At 44.9% G+C, this 20,972-nt stretch overlaps 1 protein-coding gene across 1 annotated transcript in view; it reads left to right on the top strand.

Annotated features, from left to right (window-relative positions):
* The window catches only part of PCDH7 (protocadherin 7), a 465,455-nt gene that overhangs the window by 211,712 nt on the left and 232,771 nt on the right, over positions 1-20,972 (top strand). Inside the window, exon 2 of the mRNA XM_056855186.1 lies at positions 11,084-11,300. Coding sequence (XP_056711164.1) covers positions 11,084-11,300 — 217 coding nt within the window. The remainder of the gene's footprint in view (positions 1-11,083; positions 11,301-20,972) is intronic.

Genomic DNA, 20,972 nt, shown 5'->3' with positions numbered 1-20,972 from the left:
TCTATGGCACTGAAGTCCCTCCCCTCCTCAAACCCCGCCCTTTACAGGCTCCGCCCCAAAAATCTCCCGATGGTTGCGAAGAGGGACCTGGCAACCCTACCCACCTACCTCACAAGGGGAGAGGAAGGGAAGGCAATTGTAAGCTGGTTTGAGACTCCTTAAAGGCAGAGAAAATCAGGGTGTAAAAAAGAACTCTTCTTCTTGTCTGGTCTGGGGTCCATGAGCTGCGGTTTGCATTGCTGGCCACACCCAGTCTTAAATACCCGTTATAAGAAGGGAAACAGAAGTTCAGCCCAAATCTTACGCAGCTGGCAGACATGTTCTCAATATTACCTTCCCTCTTAGAAGAGCCTCTGGCATACCCAGGCTTAAGTACCTGCCACAGGAAGGAAAACAGAAGCCTAGCCCAGGTTTTCTTAGCTGCTAGATGTGTTCCCCAGCTTCCTTTCCCCCATAACAAACCTTGCATCGGGGCAGAGTAACATAATTAGCTCAAACTGGAAAAGGCAATCGTGCAAGGAACAGCTGAAGGCAGCAGGAGAAGAGGAAGACCCAACAAGAGATGGGTTGGCTCAATAAAGGAAGCCACAGCCTTCAATTTGCAAGACCTGAGTAAGGCTGTTCAAGATAGGATGTTTTGGAGGACGTTGATTCACAGGGTCGCCATGGATCAGAAGCAAGTTGACAGCACTTAACACACTCATGCACATTTTCCTTCCCTTCCCTTTTACACAATAGAGTTCACATTATATCCATGTTTTGAATTGTGTTAGCAACTTGAGAAACTTGAGGGCATATTATACTTGCATTCCCGCCCCGAAACAAAACCAAAAAAAAATCTCCCCTCTACAGTAATAAAGTAAGCGGGTCATCTTACATGAAGTAATATGAAGAGATAAATATAGCAGGGACCCTGCCCGTGAGACCTGTCAGTATAACCAGAATAACGAACTTTACCAAATGTATTACTTACTCTTAACTTTCTGTGAATTATATTACTGTGCTTGAGAGGATTTTTTTTTTATTTCTTAAATTAGCCAAGCATAGTTAACAGTAGAAAGTAATTCCAAAAAAGGGCATAATTCATAGCCTTTTTCTTCCTTGAAAGAGTTGTGCTTCCAACGGGATGCGAGAAAACTCCGATAGAGCTGCTGGGAGCCACTCCTAATTTCTTTCTCCACGGGACTGGCGAGCCATGGAGACCAAAGCTACACCTTCCTCCACTTTCACAGTGGGTTAATTAGAAACTCAATACAAGTTGGTATTGATTAATTCAAAACTCAGGAGTGAGCCCAAATTATGCCCTCTGAAAAGTGTGTGTGTGGGGGGGAGTTTTCACTGACTATTTGATATAAATATTTTGAGGGGAAAACTTGGACACATAATCCAACAAAAGTTAGGTCATTTATGCATGGGTGTACTTCCACTCCCATTCGCCCCCAGCCTGTCTCGGTTGTTCCTTGGAGTTATGCATGAGTTTTCCATCCATTAGAAGTGACCTCGTGCCCAGCCCTCGCAATATCCGGGTCTTCCCATTCCTCTGTTCACCCGACTCTTCCATCTTCGCTGAGCAAAGCCCATGCATAAGGCAAAGTCCGGGACACACAAGCTTGGTTTTGCTCACAGCCAATTACAAAGCAGCATGCCCAGAGGTGGGGATTCAAATACTTCCTGCTTCCTTGGAGCTCTTTCTGAGCACAAGAAAGGCTTTTTAAAACTGAGGCTTGGATCCCCCCCCTTTCAGATTGCTTCGTTTTGTGTTTGTTTGTTTTGTTTTTGTTCTTAAAATGCTTTGTTGTGACCATTGGGTTGGGGGGCTTTTTCTCTCACAGCAAACACTGCGAAGTAAGCCAATTACAAAGCAGCATTTAAAGGGGCATGACTTGATTTGAGCTTGGAGACTGCTGGTGCATAGACTCCCAACAGGAAAGTGTGGGTCCAGCCAGCAACTAACCTCAGGTAAAACTCCCATGCATAAATGACCTCAGTCTGTGGCACGGGAGATTCAGGAGCAGCTATAGGGGGAGCCTTGGATGTCATGGAGGACTTGCCAGCTCTTGTACTTGAGCCCTGCCCGGATGGGATGGCACTAGGATTGCCAGGTCCTCCCTCTCCGTCAGTGGGAGGTTTTGGAGGGCTGGGCTAGGGCACACATGTGGTGGCATATGCTTCCAGGGGTAAACCCAGAAGTGACGTGATCGTGTCGCGTGCAACCACATGTACGATCGACGCTTAGAGCAGCTGGGTGGATTGGCGGGCAATTGCCCACCAAAACCACCTACCTGGCAACCCTTGATAGCACCCCTGTGGGGAGTCAACATCTGGCCCATGTGCCGGGGGGGGGGGGGCAAGTCTGCCTGGTCTTCACTACAGCCATGGAAGGAGATTGTGTGCCAATGGGTCTTCAGTAGGGTTGCCAACCTCCAGGAGCTATCTGGAGATCTCCTGCTAATATAATTGATCTCCAGCTGAGAGATCAGTTTACCTGGAGAAAATGGCCGATTTGGCAATTGGACTCTATGGCATCGAAGTCCCTCCCCTCCTCAAACCCTGCCCTCCTCAGGCTCCACCCCAGAAACCTCCCAAAGGGGGCGAAGAGGGACCTGGCAACCCTAGGAGTGAACAGCTGGCCCATGTGCCAGTGGGGGCAAGTCTGCCTGGTGTTCACTGCAGCCATGGAAGGAGATGGTGATCCAGTGGATCGTCAGAGCGACTTGGTCCATCAGAGGGGCCAGGAATGGATCCAGCTTCTGGGGCAGGCCTAAAAAGAGGTAGCCCAAAGAAGCTTGGGGCTGAACTAGGGCAGAGATGTGAATCCCGGGGAATGAAGGAATGGCCCAAATTCCTGGCTTCCACAGGAGATGCAAGTGTGTAGCCCAGAGCCGAAAATAAAGGGCATAGTGTGATCCAACCATGTTTCTGGCATTTTTTAAATGACAGAGGCCTTCTCTGGCCGCAGAGTTATGGATCAGTGCTCTCCCCACAGCCTGCTGTGCCCATCAGCCGTCAAGTAGTCCCATTGTTTTCAATAGAAGAGATCTGAGCAATCAGTTAAGTACTGGATTGACATGAATTGAATTTAGCAAGGCTTAATTTTGTCTGGATAGTGCCCTAGGGATTCAGTAGGATCCAGGATTTATTTTTGCAGTGTCCAACTAGTTTCTAAGGAGTGTATTGTGTGTGTGTGTGTAAAGTGCCGTCAAGTCGCAGCCGACTTATGGCGACCCCTTTTGGGGTTTTCCCTTGCAAGAGACTAACAGAGGTGGTTTGCCAGTGCCGTCCTCTGCACAGCAACCCTGGCATTCCTTGGTGGTCTCCCATCCAAATACTAACCAGGGCTGACCCTGCTTAGCTTCTGAGATCTGACGAGATCAGGCTAGCTTGGGCCATCCAGGTCAGGGCGTAAAGAAGGTAAAGGTCCCCTGTGCAAGCACCGGGTCATTCCTGACCCATGGGGTGACGTCACATCCCAATGTTTACTAGGCAGACTATGCTTATGGGGTGGTTTGCCAGTGCCTTCCCCAGTCATCTTCCCTTTACCCCCAGCAAGCTGGGTACTCATTTGACCGACCTCGGAAGGATGGAAGGCTGAGTCAACCTTGAGCCGGCTACCCGAAACCAACTTCCGATGGGATCGAACTCAGGTTGTGAGTAGAGCTTTTGACTGCAGTACTGCAGCTTAACACTCTGCGCCACGGGGTTCCTAAAGAGTGTATTAGCCTTTCTGAAAACCGCAGATCTTCCATCTGCCCAAGCAGAATGCTAGATGCTGAGACAAACCAAGGAAGACCATCACCATTTCACTTTGCTTTATGTAATCTAATAGGGATCTAACTGGCACACAGCTCTAACTTGCGCTACTAGCAAGTCTCAGGCAGGTGGTGGAAACTGTGAACAGGTACCTGGAGGCAGTTTCAGAATGGATGAGGGTGGCAAACAAGCTGAAACTGAATCCCAACAACACGGAGATGCTACTGGTGAGGGAAAGGCGTTCATAGAATCATAGAGTTGGAAGGGACCACCAGGGTCCTCTAGTCCAACCTCCTGCACAGTGTAGGAAATTCACAACTTCCTCCCCCCCCACACCCCCAGTGACCTCTACTCCATGCCCAGAAGATGGCCAAGATGCCCTCCCTCTCATGATCTGCCTAAGGTCATAGAATCAGCATTGCTGACAGATGGCCATCCAGCCTCTGCTTAAAAACCTCCAAAGAAGGAGAGCTCACCACCTCCTGAGGACGCCTGTTCCACTGAGGAACCGCTCTAACTGTTAGAAAGTTCTTCCTAATGGCTAGACGGAAACTCTTTTGATTTAATTTCAACCCGTTGTTTCTGGTCCGACCTTCGTGGTCACCCTGCCGATTACTTCAGGGTTTTGCTTTGATTATGCTTGCATTTTCCAACCGTCAGAGGTCGCCTCGCTCTCCCTGCGTGTTTCCGTGCATTTTCTGGATTCGTGTTTAGCCAGCATCGTGGAAACGCGGAGAAAACACGCGGAAATGTACGGGGAGAGCAGGGCGACCTCTGACGATTGGAAAATGCATGCATAACCAAAGCAAAGCCCTGAAGTATCCGGCTGGTGACCGCGAGGAACAGCCATGCATAAACGGCCGATGTGTTTTTAATTGAGTTAGTTTATCATTTGAACCATATTTAAATTGGTTAAACGTTTCAGTGTTTGTTATGTTCACCCCTTTGTGGACCCTGACTGGGTGGAAAGGCAACATAAAAATATTTTAAATCAAGCAGCCGTGAGTAAAAGAAAGAAATTATCTTAAATTTCAGAATCATTTGTGTCCCCGGGCGATAAACATAATCACAATTGAGGTTGCAAGCTTTTTGAACACATGCTTTCCCCCCCACCCTTGGTGTGAGAAGAAATTTCCTTGGCTCTCCATAATGAAGGGGGTGGCCGACAATTAGGGCTGCCAACCTCCAGGTAATAACTGGAGATCTCCTGCTATTACAACCGATCTCCAGCCGATAGAGATCAGTTGCCCTGGAGAAAATGGCCCCTTTGGCAATTGGACTCTATGGCATTGAAGTCCCTCCCCTCCCCAAACCCCTCCCTCCTCAAGATCCATTCCAAAAACTTCCCGCTGGTGGCAAAGAGGGACCTGGCAACCCTATTGACAATAGCCCGCAAAGTCGTTTGGGGTTTGCATACGGTGCAGAAGGATTTTGCCAGCAAATTGCACTCCGGACTCTTCCTGGCAATACCGTTGAGTGTCAGAGTTCAGCGGATACACTTCTCCGGCGACAAGTGATTTCTTTGGGGCCGTCTGGGCATTTGGAATGCACACAAATCCATAACGATAGTCAATGGATTTACCGTCCCAGGAGAAGCTGGTGGTGTCAGCCGGGGCGGCGTGCAGCTCTGAAAGCTTTATTAAGTCAGCTGCCCAAACCCCCTGTCCCCCAGCATTACATTTTATGGCAAAAGAGTGGGAGAGATGGAACTGTTTTCTCTCTCCCCCCCCACGCTCCCCCCCCCTTATCTCTCTTACGTGGTCTGGCTTCAAAAAACCACCGACATTGATTTTTTAAAAGGCCCGTGTGTGTGTTGGTGCTACTGGCAGCCGCGCTATCCTGTAACATTTACGGTCTCTATAAAATCTTATATCAGTTCAGCCTTCCCATGGAAGAGCTTTATGTCAGGCGGGGGGGTGGGGGTTGTTGGTGCAGAAAACATCCTTGACAGGCTTCATTCAGAAACCGCTCCGCATCAGAACTGCAACCTGCGACTTCTCGCGTTTCCCCAGAGTTTCCGTAATTGCACCCTAGAGGTGAAGACAGATGCAGCCGACAGTGCGGTGGAAATCTTTTTTTGTTCTGTTTTGTGAGATATGTTCATTGTGTTCTGATGGTCAAAGGCATTCCCTAGCCAGAATTCTCAATGCGTTTTTGTCCTTGAAAAGCATTTGTGGGGGCGAGGGGGGCAGTGTCTATAGATCAGTTCTGTTGTACTGGCGGGTGGGGGGGAGGAGGATCTCCTCCCATTCCGTTTCCCTGCTAGAAAATGCCCTCCTTGGGATGCTTTTAGTTCTAGCAGAGGGAAACACACACAGGCCATTGGTGCATGACTGTTTCCTTGCGGCCACCCCACCAACTACATTGGGGCTTTGCTTTGATTAGGCTTGCATTTTCCGGCTGTCAGAGGTCGCCTCGCTCTCCCCGCATGCTTCTGCGTGTTTTGCCCGTGCATTTTTTGCATTTGTATTTAGCCAGCATTCAGACAATGCAGGGAAAACATGCAGACCCACGCGGGGAGAGCAAGGTGATCTCTGACAGTCAGAAAATGCAAGCCTAATCAAAGCAAAGCCCTGAAGTGGCCACGAGGAAACAGCCATGCATAAATGGCCACACATACATACACACAGATAGCCCCCCCCCCCAGCTATTTATAAATTACAAATCAGGGCATGCGATCATAGAACTCCCAATATCACTTGTAGCCTGGCTCATGCTGAGAGTGGTGGTTTGGAGTGGTGGTCTCTGATCTGGAGAACTGGGTTTGGTTCCCCACTCCTCCACATGAGTGGCAGAGGCTTACTGGGTTTGTATCCCCACTCTGACACATGAAGCCAGCTGGGTGACTTTGAGCTAGTCACACTCTCTCAGCCCTACCTACCTCACAGGGTGTTTGTTCTCAGGAGGGGAAAGAAAGGTGATTGTAAGACAGTTTGAGTCTTCCTTAAGTGGGGGAGAAAGTCAGCATATAAAAACCAACTCTTCTTCTTCTTCTTCTTCTTCTTCTTCATTTGTTTTCAGGGTAGAGACTGTGTCTTGAATCACTCTTGCCAACCTAGGGCAAAGTCAGGCTGCATCCACACATTGTTGGATATTGTGATCCAGCTATTCCATATTAGCAATCCTTTGCAACTGGATTGGCTTGTCCGCACAGGATAATGCACGTGTGAATGACTGATGGAGCCCACATGTCACTGGATATTGTTGCACTGTGGCAGAGACTTGTTGTGTGTGCGAAAAGCAGTTTAGATGCCCAGTTTTGTTGTGTGTGCGAAAAGCAGTTTAGATGTTCGTAAATAAATATCTCTGAATGGAGCGAATGTGCAGCAAAATCAGTTCTGCTGTACAGAATCTTAATGAACTTTTTTTAGTCCTGGAGAAAATTGTTTTTAATATCTACGGGTGGAACTGTGATAAAGCAGATCTTGGTTTGGCAACTTTCAGTTCTATTTCTTTATATGCTTGTTCATTACATTTCCATCACAACTTCCTTTAAGGAGATAGCTCATGATGGGTAGTCATGATAGTCTGTCTGTAGCAGTAGAAAAGAGCAAGAGTCCAGTAGCACCTTAAAGACTTGACACAATGGCAAAGGGGGGGGGGGTTGAACTTGGATTTCTTTATTCCTTGACCCAACGTTTTAACCACTTGACCAGACTTGCTTACAGTGTTCTTAGCCTAAAAGGTAAAGGTCCCCTGTGCAAGCGCCGGGTCATTCCTGACCCATGGGGTGACGTCACATCCCGACGTTTCCTAGGCAGACTTTGTTTATGGGGTGGTTTGCCCGTGCTTTCCCCAGTCATCTTCCCTTTACCCCCAGCAAGCTGGGTACTCATTTTACCGACCTCGGAAGGATGGAAGGCTGAGTCAACCTTGAGCCGGCTACCTGAAACCAACTTCCGTCGGGATCGAACTCAGGTCGTGAGCAGAGCTTGGACTGCAGTACTGCAGCTTACCACTCTGCGCCACAGGGCACCTGTTCTTAGCCTAGGGTCAAAGAAAACCAGCAGGAGGCAGCCACCTCATGTTTGATCACAACATTCTCTATAGCATCTTTGGGAGAGGATCCCAGGAAGCAAAAACCTTCTGGGAAGTAAAGAGTCACTTTCCAGCCATCATCACATGATAACTGCAAGGGTTAGAGCTTTGGAGTCCTGTCTCCTCACTCTGGCAAGACATATTAGCAGCTTGCTCAAGAAACAGTGTCCTCCATGGGTTGCAACAACCCATGGTGTAGTGGTATAGTGGATAAGAGTGGTGGGCTCTCAACTGGAGAACTGGGTTCGATTCCCCATTCCTTCACATGAGGCCTGCTGGGTGACCTTGGGCCAGTCTCAGTTCTCTCAGAACTCTCTCAGCCCCACCTACCTCACAAGGTGCCTGGTGCGAGGGAGGGGAGGGAAGGCGGTTATAAGCCACTTTGAAACTCCTTACGGAAAAGAAAAGCAAGGTATCAAAACCAACTCTTCTTCATCATCATCCCATTGAGACTTCTGCCCCTTCTTTCCCCCAGTAACATTTAGGAGCTCTTGCTTCCATTGTGCGATTCACCTCCCCCCCCCCCCCCACCGCAGTGCCCTGGAACAGGGATACTTGCTTCTGAATGTCAATGCTAGCAGGCAACACGTAAAAGATACCTTGGTCTCCACATCCTGTTTGGCTCTCCAGGGCCACTAGTTGGCCACTGCATGAAGAGAACGCTGGGCTGAATGGAATACTGGTCCTGATCCATCAAGGCTCCTCCTATCTTCCTATGCCATACTGAAAACCCAAGAGGAGGATTTATGGTCTCCAAAACTTCTATCTTTGTGGGCTTTTTTCACCCTGCATGCTCATCATTTGAGGACAGGGAAACATAACATAGACTGACCACAACATTTGGTAAACAAATGATGTGTGATAACACTAGTTATATGTGCACATGGAACATCTCAAATTCTCAAGTAAGTGTTCTCAAATAAGTACTCATAGGTAAGTACACAAAGTCAAGATTCAGCAATCTCAAAGAGCTGTGAATAATGTAATAACATAAATGATGTCAAATCTTTTTATAATAAAAAACGTCTTGGGAAGACCCAGCTAAGGCGAAAAGACGGTCTTCTAGAATAAATCCCATAACATATACGGGCTAAATAACATCTTGTAGCTCTCAGCTTACATCCATCATATGTTCTATTACTCCGGCTCTGGAACATTTCAAGGACCGGTAATAGAACATATGATGGATGTAAGCGGAGAGCTACAAGATGTTATTTAGCACAAATATATTATGAGGCATAAGAAACTGATGAAGTCACATGACGAAACGGAAGATTTCTTCTAGAAGGCTGTCGTTTCGCCTTTGCTGGGTCTTCACAAGATGTGTTTATTATAAGAAGATTTGACATCATTTATTACGTTATTCACAGCTCTTTGTTGAATCTTGACTTTGTGTACTTACCTGTGTGTTCTTATTTGAGAACACTTACCTGAGAATTTGAGATGTTCCATGTGCACATATAATTGGTGTTATTATTGCACATCACTAGTTTACCAAATGTTGTGGTCAGTCTATGTTATTTGTTTTCCTGTTATTACAATTCAACATAGAGGTGCTTCTTTTTTACTCATCATGTGATGACTGCAACATCACATGATAACGTGCATGAGCGAATCACGGCATGGACTGTCACAGATCTGATTCCACAGAGAGAACTTCCCAATCCCTTCACATAACCCCAAATATGTTATTCCCCTCTTGGAGTCAGATCACACAATTAATTTCCCACCTTGGTGAACAGTAGCCCAGTATAGGGGAATTAAGTAATATGATGTATGTGTGAACCAGCTTCATGACTCCCCTGAGAGGCATGTGTCACACTTTCCGAACAGGCAATATATTCAGAAACTTTCAATATTAACTTTGAGGGCAGGAATTGTGCCTGTAGGTCATTCATCATGTGCCAGACATGTAGATAGGTTGTCAGCCTCCAAGTGGTAGCTGGTGATCTCCTGGGATTACAACTGATCATAGAATCATAGAGTTGGAAGGTACCACCAGGGTCATCTACTCCAACCCCCTGCACAGTGCAGGAAATTCACAACTCCCCCCCCCCACATACCCAGTGACCCCCTACTCCATGCCCAAAAGATGGCCAAGATGCCCTCCCTCTCATGATCTGCCTAAGGTAATAGAATCAGCATTGCTGACAGATGGAACGAAACCAAAGGGGTTAAGCTAAGCCTATTAAAATGTAAACAAATGTATCTGTTTTATTAATATGGTGCACAATTATGTTAAAAACACAGGGCCTACAATGTAGGCTAACTAAAAAACAATAAACATTTACATACAGCATATTTATTTATTTATTTTTATGTATTTATTTTGTGATTTATAACCTGCCCTCCCCGGCCGAAGCTGGCCCAGAGCGGGTAGCATCATATAAAAACATCACTACACCAACAATAAGAATCTAAATTTCAAACATTAAAATCCCAATTAAAACAAAAATTACAGTCGATTTATATCTATACAATGACCAAACTAAGACAGATGCCTTTCAGCCTTAACTAGGCCTTCCCCTGTGGTCACATATAAAATTATTATCTAATACACATCCTGACATCCCCACTAACGTAATACAAGGTAAAAATATACATGTAAACGCCTTTTATTATGTGTGGCTTTGTGAAGGAATGTTTATTTCACTTGTATTACTCATGGCCCACAGTTCGCACCTTGTATATGATGTCAAGCTTCTCAGGATGTGTATGCATCAACAAGTGTGAAAGAAAGCATCAACAAGTGTGAAAGAAAAAAAGAAAAAATATTTATGAAAGATAAACTCATTGACTTTTTCATCCTTGTTTTTCTCTGTCCAAAAGGCTTTTTAATGTGTTTTTAACATACTTGTGCACCATATTAATAAAACACATATATTGGTTGATATTTTAATAGGTCTAGCTCAGCCCCTTTGGTTTCGTTCTACTTTCAGGTGTGGTTTTTTTTTCTCCCCCCCCTTTTTTTTTTCAATTGCTGACAGATGGCCATCTAGCCTCTGCTTAAAAACACTGATGTCCCTCCGCTCCCCAAACTCCACCCTCCTCAGGCTCCGCCCCCAAACCCTCCGGGTATTTTCCCACACAGAGCCGGGAACCCTACATTTAGAAGAAGTCTGCCTACCCTGACACCAAAGGTTCACGGTACAGGTTTAGATCCCTAGTCAGATAATGGGGGGACGGGGCTCGATTTATGTTTGGTGGAATCGGGGTTTTGTGTGTGTGTTGTTAAGAATGGCTTTCTCGACGACCCTGCCTTCCAAAGTGACATTCAGACTCTTTTCTCTTGCAGCCGTTCCGTAGAGTGACGTTTTCAGTTGTGAGTCAGCCCCAAGACCCGCATCAAGGGTCATTGCAGAGTTGCTATGACAGCGGTCTGGAGGAGTCAGAAACACCAAGCAGTAAGAGCTCTTCCGGGCCAAGGCTGGGTGCCCTTCCACTCCCAGAGGACAACTACGAAAGGACTACGCCGGATGGCAGTGTTGGTGAGGCAGAGCATATGGAAAATGGTAGGGGCAAACACGACACACACCCACACCCACACGACACTCGATTTACACGAGCGAGTCCGCACAAAGTAGACTTACCAAGAGGTCAGTTGGGAAAAGACGGCCGCATAAATTCAGCTTCAAAGAGCTCGGTCCAGTCACAATGAAGCCCTCGGGGACTTCAGGCGTGCTGAACTTGGACTCAATTGTGCTTGTAATATTTTAATGTTAACTGGCCAAATGTAATAACAGAAAAATAACAATATAACTCTTTTTTTTTAAAAAAAAGCATCAGACTTTGATTTTAAACAGTATTGCTGAGAGAGTTGATACATCTAAAAAAAAAAAAAATACCAGCCCAGAGCTGGCAGAACCTACTTAAATATCCCTGAGAAAGAGATGTTATCTTTGTTTAGTTTTTTTTTTTTTTTGGGGGGGGGGAGGTTGTGCTTTTTAACAGTCTGTTACGACTTCAGGAATGGTTTGTGTTCTGCATCAGCCAAAAGAAAATAGGCATTGAAGTTCTTCTCTAGATGATGTCTTTTCCCAAGGTATTTTTTGCAAACTGCAAACTTTGCTTTCTTCAAAGATTCCTATTATGGTGAAGGGGGAGGGAGGAATGCCCAACAAAGTGTTTATGCAAAAGGCACTCGATCCCACCATGTCCCATGGTATGCTGTGGAAGGCCCAGAGATCCTCTAGTACAAGCCTATGTGCAAGGAGAGATTCCTAGCTCCAATTGTCCTCACTGGATAATGACCATTGACAGGAGACGCCAATATCAGGATTTGCCTTTTGTAGTAGTCTTCTGATATCATACACACACACATGTAATATACTGTATTGCCACATTCCAAAGGCATGTGAATTATTAAGAGGGGAAAAAGCTTTCCCCATTCCATTGTAGAGAATACCACCATAATGTCTCATTTAAACTTGGAGGGGGGGGGGTTGATATCAAGGACAAACCCGCGTTGCATTTACCTGCAGTGTTTAATTTTCCAGCAGTTTTATATTGTGTAATTTTTTCAGCGGTTGAACGGAAATTATTCCCCCCCCCCCCCACAGTCTTGTCTTTTGTTTTGTTGTTGCTGTGTGTTTAAATTAGGGACAAAGCAGTGTCCTTTTTAACTTTCTTATTGGATCTTGTAGAACAGCTCTGACCAATTTCCTGCTGCCCTCTCATTTTAGTTCCCGGGATCGGAAACCTTTTGAAGTCGGTGGTATTGATTTTGCTGTTCATTGGACTGAGCCCCTCGGTGACCGAATGTCAGAGTATGGGCTGATAGTTGCAAGTGAAACAATATCTATACCAACTGTATTTGTGTAGATGTGAGAGTGGGCGGCTGATGTATCAGTCTCGCTTCAAATTCTGCATGGGTTCAGTTCTTTGGTTTTCCTGTTTGCTTCTTTTGGAGATTTATATTGGCAGTTGATGCTTTTTCTTGTGATTTCCTTTTCCCAGGACAGACACATTAATGCTAAATGCTTCCTATGCTAAAGGAAAAGGACTTATTATTATTGTTAGTAGTAGAAGTAGTAGTTGTAGTCGTAGTAGTAGTAATACAACAGAGTGGCGGAGTGGAGCTGTTTTTCCATCGCCTTTCCCTAACAACAGCAGCAACAACAACAACAATAATAATATACTTGAGTGAGGAAGAATTGCTAGTTATTCTTTCCTTAGTTATTCTGCTTTAAGGAATGCTCATATCTTTGAAGGCTCTGACTGCGGTATTTGTTTGCAGAGCGTAGGGTACCATTTTAGATTTTTATATGAGAGATAAAAGACGGTTCAGTTGGGGCGATACGCTTCCAGGCAGAGTTTACAGCCCGGTCAGCTATACTGAAGGTTAAATAGCGAAAGAACATCCATTCTTTGCATGAGCTGAGTGAGTTTTTGTTGCCTTTCCCTTCCCCAAGCAGCCCCCTGTACCCTCTGAAAAGCTCTTTCTCTGGGGGGCGAAGGGAGGTTTGGAACCAGCCTAAGATGGGCCAAAGCGAGACGGGGAAGGGGCAGTCATACAAAACCACACAGATGGAAGAAGCTCCACGAATGGAGCAAAAGTTAACCCTAATGAAGGAGGGCAATATGTGTTGCTTTCCCCTTTGGTGGCTGCATCCCCACCGCATGCCGCACCAGTCCTGGAGGTTCTCCTGACTCTGGAGTGCAAAAGTTGCTGCCAGGGAAAGATAGTAAAAATTCCTCAATTCGAGAAAGCATTGGACTCTATCCAGTTTTTTGTTTTTTTTCAGAGCGTTGGCTGGGCTTTCATTTTTATATCTTGTAAGGACGGCTTACTTATCAGGATTTCAGCTTGTGCCTCTCAAAGAAGTGCAATATTTAAAACGCAAGAATTTATCTACAACTGTTATCCAATGCTTTTTTAGTCGGTTTAATACTGTAACGGGAAGCCTTATGAATACATCTGTGATAAATAAACATCAATATATTTCATTCTCAACATGGCCCCATTTGTGGATTCTTAAATCCAGAGACTGATGAACAGACAAGATAGATCCATGTACAAAGCGGGGAAAAGCTCTAGGTTTGCAGAAAAATCTGAAATCTAAAAAAAAAAAAAACACCACTGGGTTAACCCTTTCCCCCAAATAATAGTACTGCCTGTACCCTTGAAGAAAAGAACACCAGTGAGATCTCAGTTGTCAATGTGGGTGTTGCTAAGCAGCCACAACAATACTGCCAGCCTTCAAACCGTGGTTTCTGTCAGTAAATATTAGGGGGGCTTCCAGGTCTGTTTTGGCCTCTCAATCCACCCCTGCTCCCTTCCCTCATGCCCTGGAAGAAAGACTCATCAGGGCCAGTAGCAAGCACCAGGCAATTTGCTACTATGCAATTTGCACGATTCTCCCAGGTGTGGTGGCGGCTACTAGATAATGCAATGCCATACAGCTTGCCTAGGCCCAGTAGCAGCCTCCACACAATTTACCCAACTTGGCCAGGTCTAGCAGTTGCTGCCACACTGTTCACCTTACGGCCTTGCTACCACAGAACTTTTGCCACTTGGACCCACTTATCCCAGGTAGAAACTGCTGGGGCAGGGCCTGAGAGCCAGTGTGGTATAGTGTCAGACTAGGATCTGGGAAACCCAGGTTCGAAACCCCACTCTGCCATGGGTTCTTGCTGGGTGACCTTGGGCCAGGTATTCTGTCTCAACGTAATATACCTCACAGGTTTGTTATGAGGATAAAATGGAGGAGAGGAGAAAGATGTAAAACATATAAACACACGAATCAGACCCTTGATCCATTAAAGTCAGTATTGTCTACTTAGACCGGCAGCGGCTCTCCAGGGTCTCAGGCAGAGGTCTTTCCATCACCTACTTGCCTAGTCCCTTTAACTGGAGATGCCGGGGGTTGAACCTGGGACCTTCTGCGTGCCAAGCAGATGCTCTGCCACTGAGCCACAGCCCCTCACTTCAGCCGCTTTGGGTCCCCATTTGGGAGAGAGATAGAGTATAAATGAAGTAAAGAAAATATAAATAAAGCCCAAAGACTGGGGGACAGACATACGCATGGTTGGAGAGTGAGAAGGAGAAAAGGAAGCAGGGGAAGGGGAGAGAATATGGGGCTGCCTGGAGGAGAGAAAGAGAAAATAGTGCGAGGAAAGCAATACGGGGAAATGAAGTGACCCCAAAATCCCTTGTGAGTTCCCCATTTGTTTTTCGTATCTGTTTCCCAGCTCTGATCCCTAGAGTTAGGTGAAGACTGATAAGTTTCTTCTACTCAGTATCAAACACCAACTTGAGCCCTATAGAAAGGGGGAGCCGTTGTGATGGAAACAGTGCTGTACCGAAATGGGCCATCTTTTGTCACTGTCTAACTTTGACTTTTCCATCGCAGCATGTCATCTGCCTCCAGTAATTACTGTTGGCACTGGCCTGTAGGCAATGTCAGAATAAGAGGCAGTGTACTTTTGCTAGGTTGTAAATGTAACATTTGACATTTGAGGGAGAGTTTTCCCCCCTTTTCCCCTATTCTTCAATTCCAGCTTTTAAGCCTACTTGTCCTGGCACTAAAATATACTGTACAGCATATGATTCTGCTTAGTTTCATCTCTAGAATTAAAGGATTGTTCTGATGTAGAAAACATGGGAACTGAAGCCTGCTGACTACTCATGGGTTGTGTTTGTTTAGAATCTAAATAGTCTATAGGGTTTTACGTGGTTGGCTTTTAATCTGGGTCCACACTGGATTTCCTTCCCTTCCCTTCCTCTCAAACAAGAAACACATTTTCATTTTTTAAAAACTCTGTCTTTGTTGCTGATTTGCCACTTCAGATGTTTACTGTTGAACTTCAACCAGTGTGAAATGGCAACATGTTAACTCATTTTTTTAAGGTCTATTTTAATTGGAAAGTTTGGGAAGAGAATTCCCCCGGCAGTCAGCTGAAATTCACCCTCCCCTCCATACTTTTGTGTTGCAGGCTGTGCAGAAACAAATAAAACAAGGCCAGTCTCAACAGGTGGAAGAGAGGGGGCAGAAGGATAAGGGTGCCCATTATTGGTGATGGCATGTGGCATTTCCTCCTTATTACATAGAATCATAGAGTTGGAAGGGGCCATACAGGCCATCTAGTCCAACCGCCTGCTCAATGCAGGATCAGCCCTAGAGCATCGCTGACAAGTGTTTGTCCAGCCTCTGCTTGAAGACTGCCAGTGAGGGAGGAGCTCACCACCTCCCTAGGCAGCCAATTCCACTGCTGAACTACTCTTACTGTAATTCCCCCCCTAATATCCAGCCAGTACCTATCCACCCATAGTTTGTCCCCCTTATTGCGAGTAAATGTACATGTAAATGTACTTCTCTGTTGTTTCTTATTCCCTGATGTGGATGGTCCAGGCTAGCCTGATCTCATCAGATCCCAGAAGCTAATCAGGGACAGTCCTGGTTAGTACTTGGATGGGAGACCACCAAGGAAGTCCAGGGTTGCTATGCAGAGGCAAGCGATGGCAAACCACCTGTGTTAGTCTCTTTCCTTGAAAACCTGACATTTCCTGTGACTTTGGCTGTGACTTGACAGCACTTTTCCCCTACAAAGGTTTTCATTCCAGTTCACCACTGCCAAGTCCTGTGCTTGCAAAGATGTATGAGTAGGAGAATAGGTGTGATGTGCATTGCACTAAGCAACTGGTCCTCACCACTATGACTATATCAGCTGAAAGATGTGAATGTACACCGAACACTTCCAAATTTAGCAAAAGCCATAGCCTGTTTTCAGATCATAGAGTTGCCACTTATAGTTTCAAAACAAACAACAACAACAAAAACATTCAGATTTCAACACCAATGCCCCACTGTGAGTTGAGCAAAGATAGAAATGCATGTACAGGTTGAGCCTTCCTTATTCAGACTGCTTGGGACTAGAGATGGTCCGCATTTCAGATCTTTTCGTATTTTAGAATATTTTGGAATTTCTGTCGACATATATGCTATTGGAAAACTCATGGAAAGGTGACACATTAGAACATAAGAACATAATAAAGGCATGTTGGATCAGACCAAGGCCCATCAAGTCCAGCAGTCTGTTCTCACAGTGGCTAACCAGTGCCTCTAGGAAGCCCACAAACAAGACAACTGCAGCAGCCCCATCCTGCCTGTGTTCCACAGCACCTAATATAATAGGTGTGCTCCTCTGATAATGTAGAGAATAGGTATGCATCATGACTAGTATCCATTTTAACTAGTAGTCATGGATAGCCCTATCTGCCATGAGCATAAGGGATAAGGCCTTTCTAGAACGTTCTACCTGGCATGCTAGGCAAGGTGTTTCTAACGTAGAATGTTTGATTATCATAATCATATAACCATAGAATCATAGAGTTGGAATCCCAGTTATTAGCCCCTTCTCCTATCATAACTTCATAGAATCATAGAGTTGGAAGGGACCACCAGGGTCATCTAGTCCAACCCCCTGCACAATGCAGGAAATTATGAAACTCATACCTGTATTCTACTCATACAGCGCCCTGTGGTTCCTCAACGTTCACATCAGTTCTAAACTGTTCTTCAGACTTATTCCCTGTATTTGCTTAAGATTAGTGATTCCTGTTAACATTGGCATCTGCATGAAAAAGGAGCAGTTTAAATGACATACAACAGGGGGATATGTTATAGATCCTCTTGTTTTAAACTCCCCATACACCACTGGGTAAATGGAAACTCTCATACTCGAGCCCAGCGCCTGTGTCTAGCATCAGACTTTACCACCTTTAGCAACAAGCTGCAAAGACAATTAAACAAAAAAAATCCTCTGCTGGTTTGTGCGCTGCCCTCTGTCAATTAGTTGGGTTCTACCCTGAAGTACAGGAATTCAAAACTCTGGGAACGGCATTTTCCGAGGAATTCAGAGCTTATCTTCACTGATGGCCTGCTTAAAGGCTCGATCCAGCCATCGCAGGGTAGCTCTTAAATGTGCCGGGGAATCTCCATCTAGAAAAGTTCCCCTCTTTCATTTCAGTGGAAATCTGTGTTACACCAGTGAGCTTCCTTTGTTGAAATATGTGAGAACCCCTGCATATGTCAGGACTCCATTTCCCCATGATAGCACAAAGCAGAACCTCTTTGTTCCTTTCCTTTTCTTTTTTTTTTTAATAATAATTTTATTGGTTTTTATAATACAAATTTTCCATGATAGTAAACAACAATAAAAGCAATATGAAATTCAAAATCAAAATTCTAACTCTATGTTGTTATAATTTCTTGAATTCATAACAAAAAAAAAACAAATTAGAGGAAAATTTATGACTTCCCCATCACCTCTCTCCGCCTCTTAATAAAATATTCATCCCATCGTAATTGGTCTGATCTTAACTGTTATAAATTCATTTAACTTTCATAGAACGTTTTCTATTAATCTAAATGATTATAACTCTTACTATTAATTGTATCTTCTAGATCAGATTAATAAGTATTCTTCCATTTCCCCCAGTTTTAATTCATGTTCACAGTATTTCATCCAATCCTCCCATTCCCCTAAGAATCGAACTTTGTCTTTTTCATTTAAAATGGCTGTAAGTTTTGCCATTTCCACCAATTCGAACATTTTCCCAATCCAGTCTTTTTTCTCGGGAATTTCTGCCCCCTTCCATTTTGCTGCATAAAGCAGTCTCGCAGCTGTTGTAGCATAAATCAAAAAAGTTCTTTGTATTAGCAAGTCGTCAGGTATCATACTTAATAGCATCATTTCTGGTGTTTTGGGTATATTTTTTTGTACTATTAGTCTCAGTTCATTGTATATCATATCCCAAAAGTCTTTAGCTTTATCACAAGTCCACCACATTTGTTCCTTTCCTTTTCTGAGCTGAAGATAGTAAGTAGTTTTAGTTAACTATTTTATTTAAAAAGGTAAAGATAGAGTCCCCTGTGCAAGCACTGGGTCATTACTGACCCATGGGGTGACGTCACATCCCAACATTTACTAGGCAGACTATGTTTATGGGGTGGTTTGCCATATCCTTCCCCAGTCATCTACACTTTACCCTCAGCAAGTTGGGTGCTCACTTTACCAACCTTGGAAGGATGGAAGGCTGAGTCAACCTTGAGCCGGCTGTCTGAAACCGACTTCCATCGGGATCGAACTTAGGTTGTGAGCAGAGCTTTTGACTCTGCCACTCTGTGCCATGGGGCTCCTAACTATTTTATTTACAGTAGCCCTTTTGAGTCATTATGTTTCATCACGCATCTATGGTGAGAACATGTGATCCTCCTGTGACTCGCGATTACCGTTTTGTCTGCAAGGGGCATTGTGCCTATTTTTAGTTCTGGTACGCATGTGCTGAGGTTGAAAATACACAAAGCCCCTGTTCAGGCAAAATGGCGATCTTGTGTATCAGGAGGGTTGTGAATACCACTTTCTCCCTAAACATGTGGTGAGACATAATGACAGAAAAAGGGTATCAAAGGTCATTTATGCATGGTCGCTTTAACCTCCTTTATTCCCCATTTCAGCCAGGATCAATTTTTTCAGTATGCATGATACCTCAATCCTTAAAAGCTCTATGCTGTTTCAATGCAAAACGAACCCAGCTTTTCCCATCCCTCTTCTGGCCTGAATTAAACCGTTCATCCTGGCTCATTCTGGAGTCACAGAGCGTGTATACCTTCTCCTTTTATTTCAGGCTCTTTTGACCAAAGGTCTTAAGCCCAAATACATAAATTAATATAAGTTAAAATACTATGCTATACACATTTAAAATAAACAACAAGAGTAACTTGGGATTCTTAAGATACTTAAAACATTAAAATCATGATCATTTGACCAAAGTTCAATTACTCTACAGACACAGCAGGGACTGCAATAGTACTCATGTCACTCTACAAATGCAACAGATACAACAGCAACTACAACGGTAAACATGACGTTGGTCACAATGGTTTTAATCTTGTCGTGCCTTTAGAGAAATTACTGTTACCAAATATTTTGCAACAAATTTAGTTATTCCTGGATCAACATCACTTATCAGATAAGAGGCCACCCAGGATTCAGCAGGATTCAGCAGGGAGATGGTATTTTAATAAGATTGGTGCGATCCAGGTGGCCCTGGGTATAGCCCACAGATCACAAAATAACAAAGGATGGTCTATTGACTCAATTGCTCCTGATGCACAGGAGCAAAGCCTATCTGAAAATGGGATTTTATTAAATCGGCCGCTCAATTCAGCTGTTGGAAGGACGTTCAGTCTGGCGAGCATAAAAATTTGCCTGTGGCTGGGAGTTGTGAGAAGTTTTAGATATGACGGGAGGGTGGTAGGTGGAGGAATTCCTAGGGCAGCAGTGGAGCACACTCGCCTTGCCCTCCTCAGTGTACTCACTCGATCAAGGTCCACCACCCTTGTGGCAAGTAGCTTCATGTTACTGAGATTTGTGAGAGAAAGGCCCAGGGTTTCAGTCCTGCTATCCACATACCTCATCCATTCACTCCTAAAGTTATCTTCTTTTAGGAGATGTAGGAGCCCACCCTGAATATTTGGCTCTGCAAATAAGACTTTCATTCTTAGTTTGAAAGCAGCAGCCCAAGCCCTGGACTCAAATGAGCGCTGCACAAGCTCCAACCTAAGGGCAGTTCCTGCTATGCAGTTGGGCACCCCAGCCAGCTTCCGTAAGAACTGTATGAGTGTACTATCCAAGTTTTCAGTGACTCAGAGCATGTATACACCATTCCCAGGTTGAGCTTTCCCGCACCATCACGCCCCACCCTTTTCCAACCCCTCCTCAAAGCAGCATACAGATGGCTAAACGGGAAAACAGAAGATTGGCTTATCTCACAGCCAATCACAAAGCAGTGTGTAAAGAGGCGGGGATTCAAGTGCTTCCTGCTACCTCGGTGCTCTTTCTGAGCAAAAGAAAGGTTTTTTTAAAAACGAGGTTTGGATTCCCCCCTCTTCTTTCAGATTGCTCTGGGGTTTTTGTTTGTTTGTTTGTTTGTTTTTGTTCTTAAAATGCTTTTTTATGTGCCAGTTGGGTCTGGGGGGAAATATTCTCTCACGTGGAACACTGTGAAGAAAGCCAATTACAGAGCAGCATTTAAAGGGGTGGGACTTGATTTGAGCTGGGAAACTGTTTTTCTGTATTCATGGTTCGATTAGCACACAGTTTCATCCCTGATCATTCAAGCCAATGCATACAGTTTTCCCCAACCTGGGTTTCTTTAATGTGCAATGAACCCAGGTCCA

Source organism: Euleptes europaea, chromosome 9 (assembly GCF_029931775.1).
Source record: "Euleptes europaea isolate rEulEur1 chromosome 9, rEulEur1.hap1, whole genome shotgun sequence".
Lineage (NCBI taxonomy): Eukaryota > Metazoa > Chordata > Lepidosauria > Squamata > Sphaerodactylidae > Euleptes > Euleptes europaea.
This window is presented reverse-complemented; position numbering and strand designations above follow the sequence as displayed.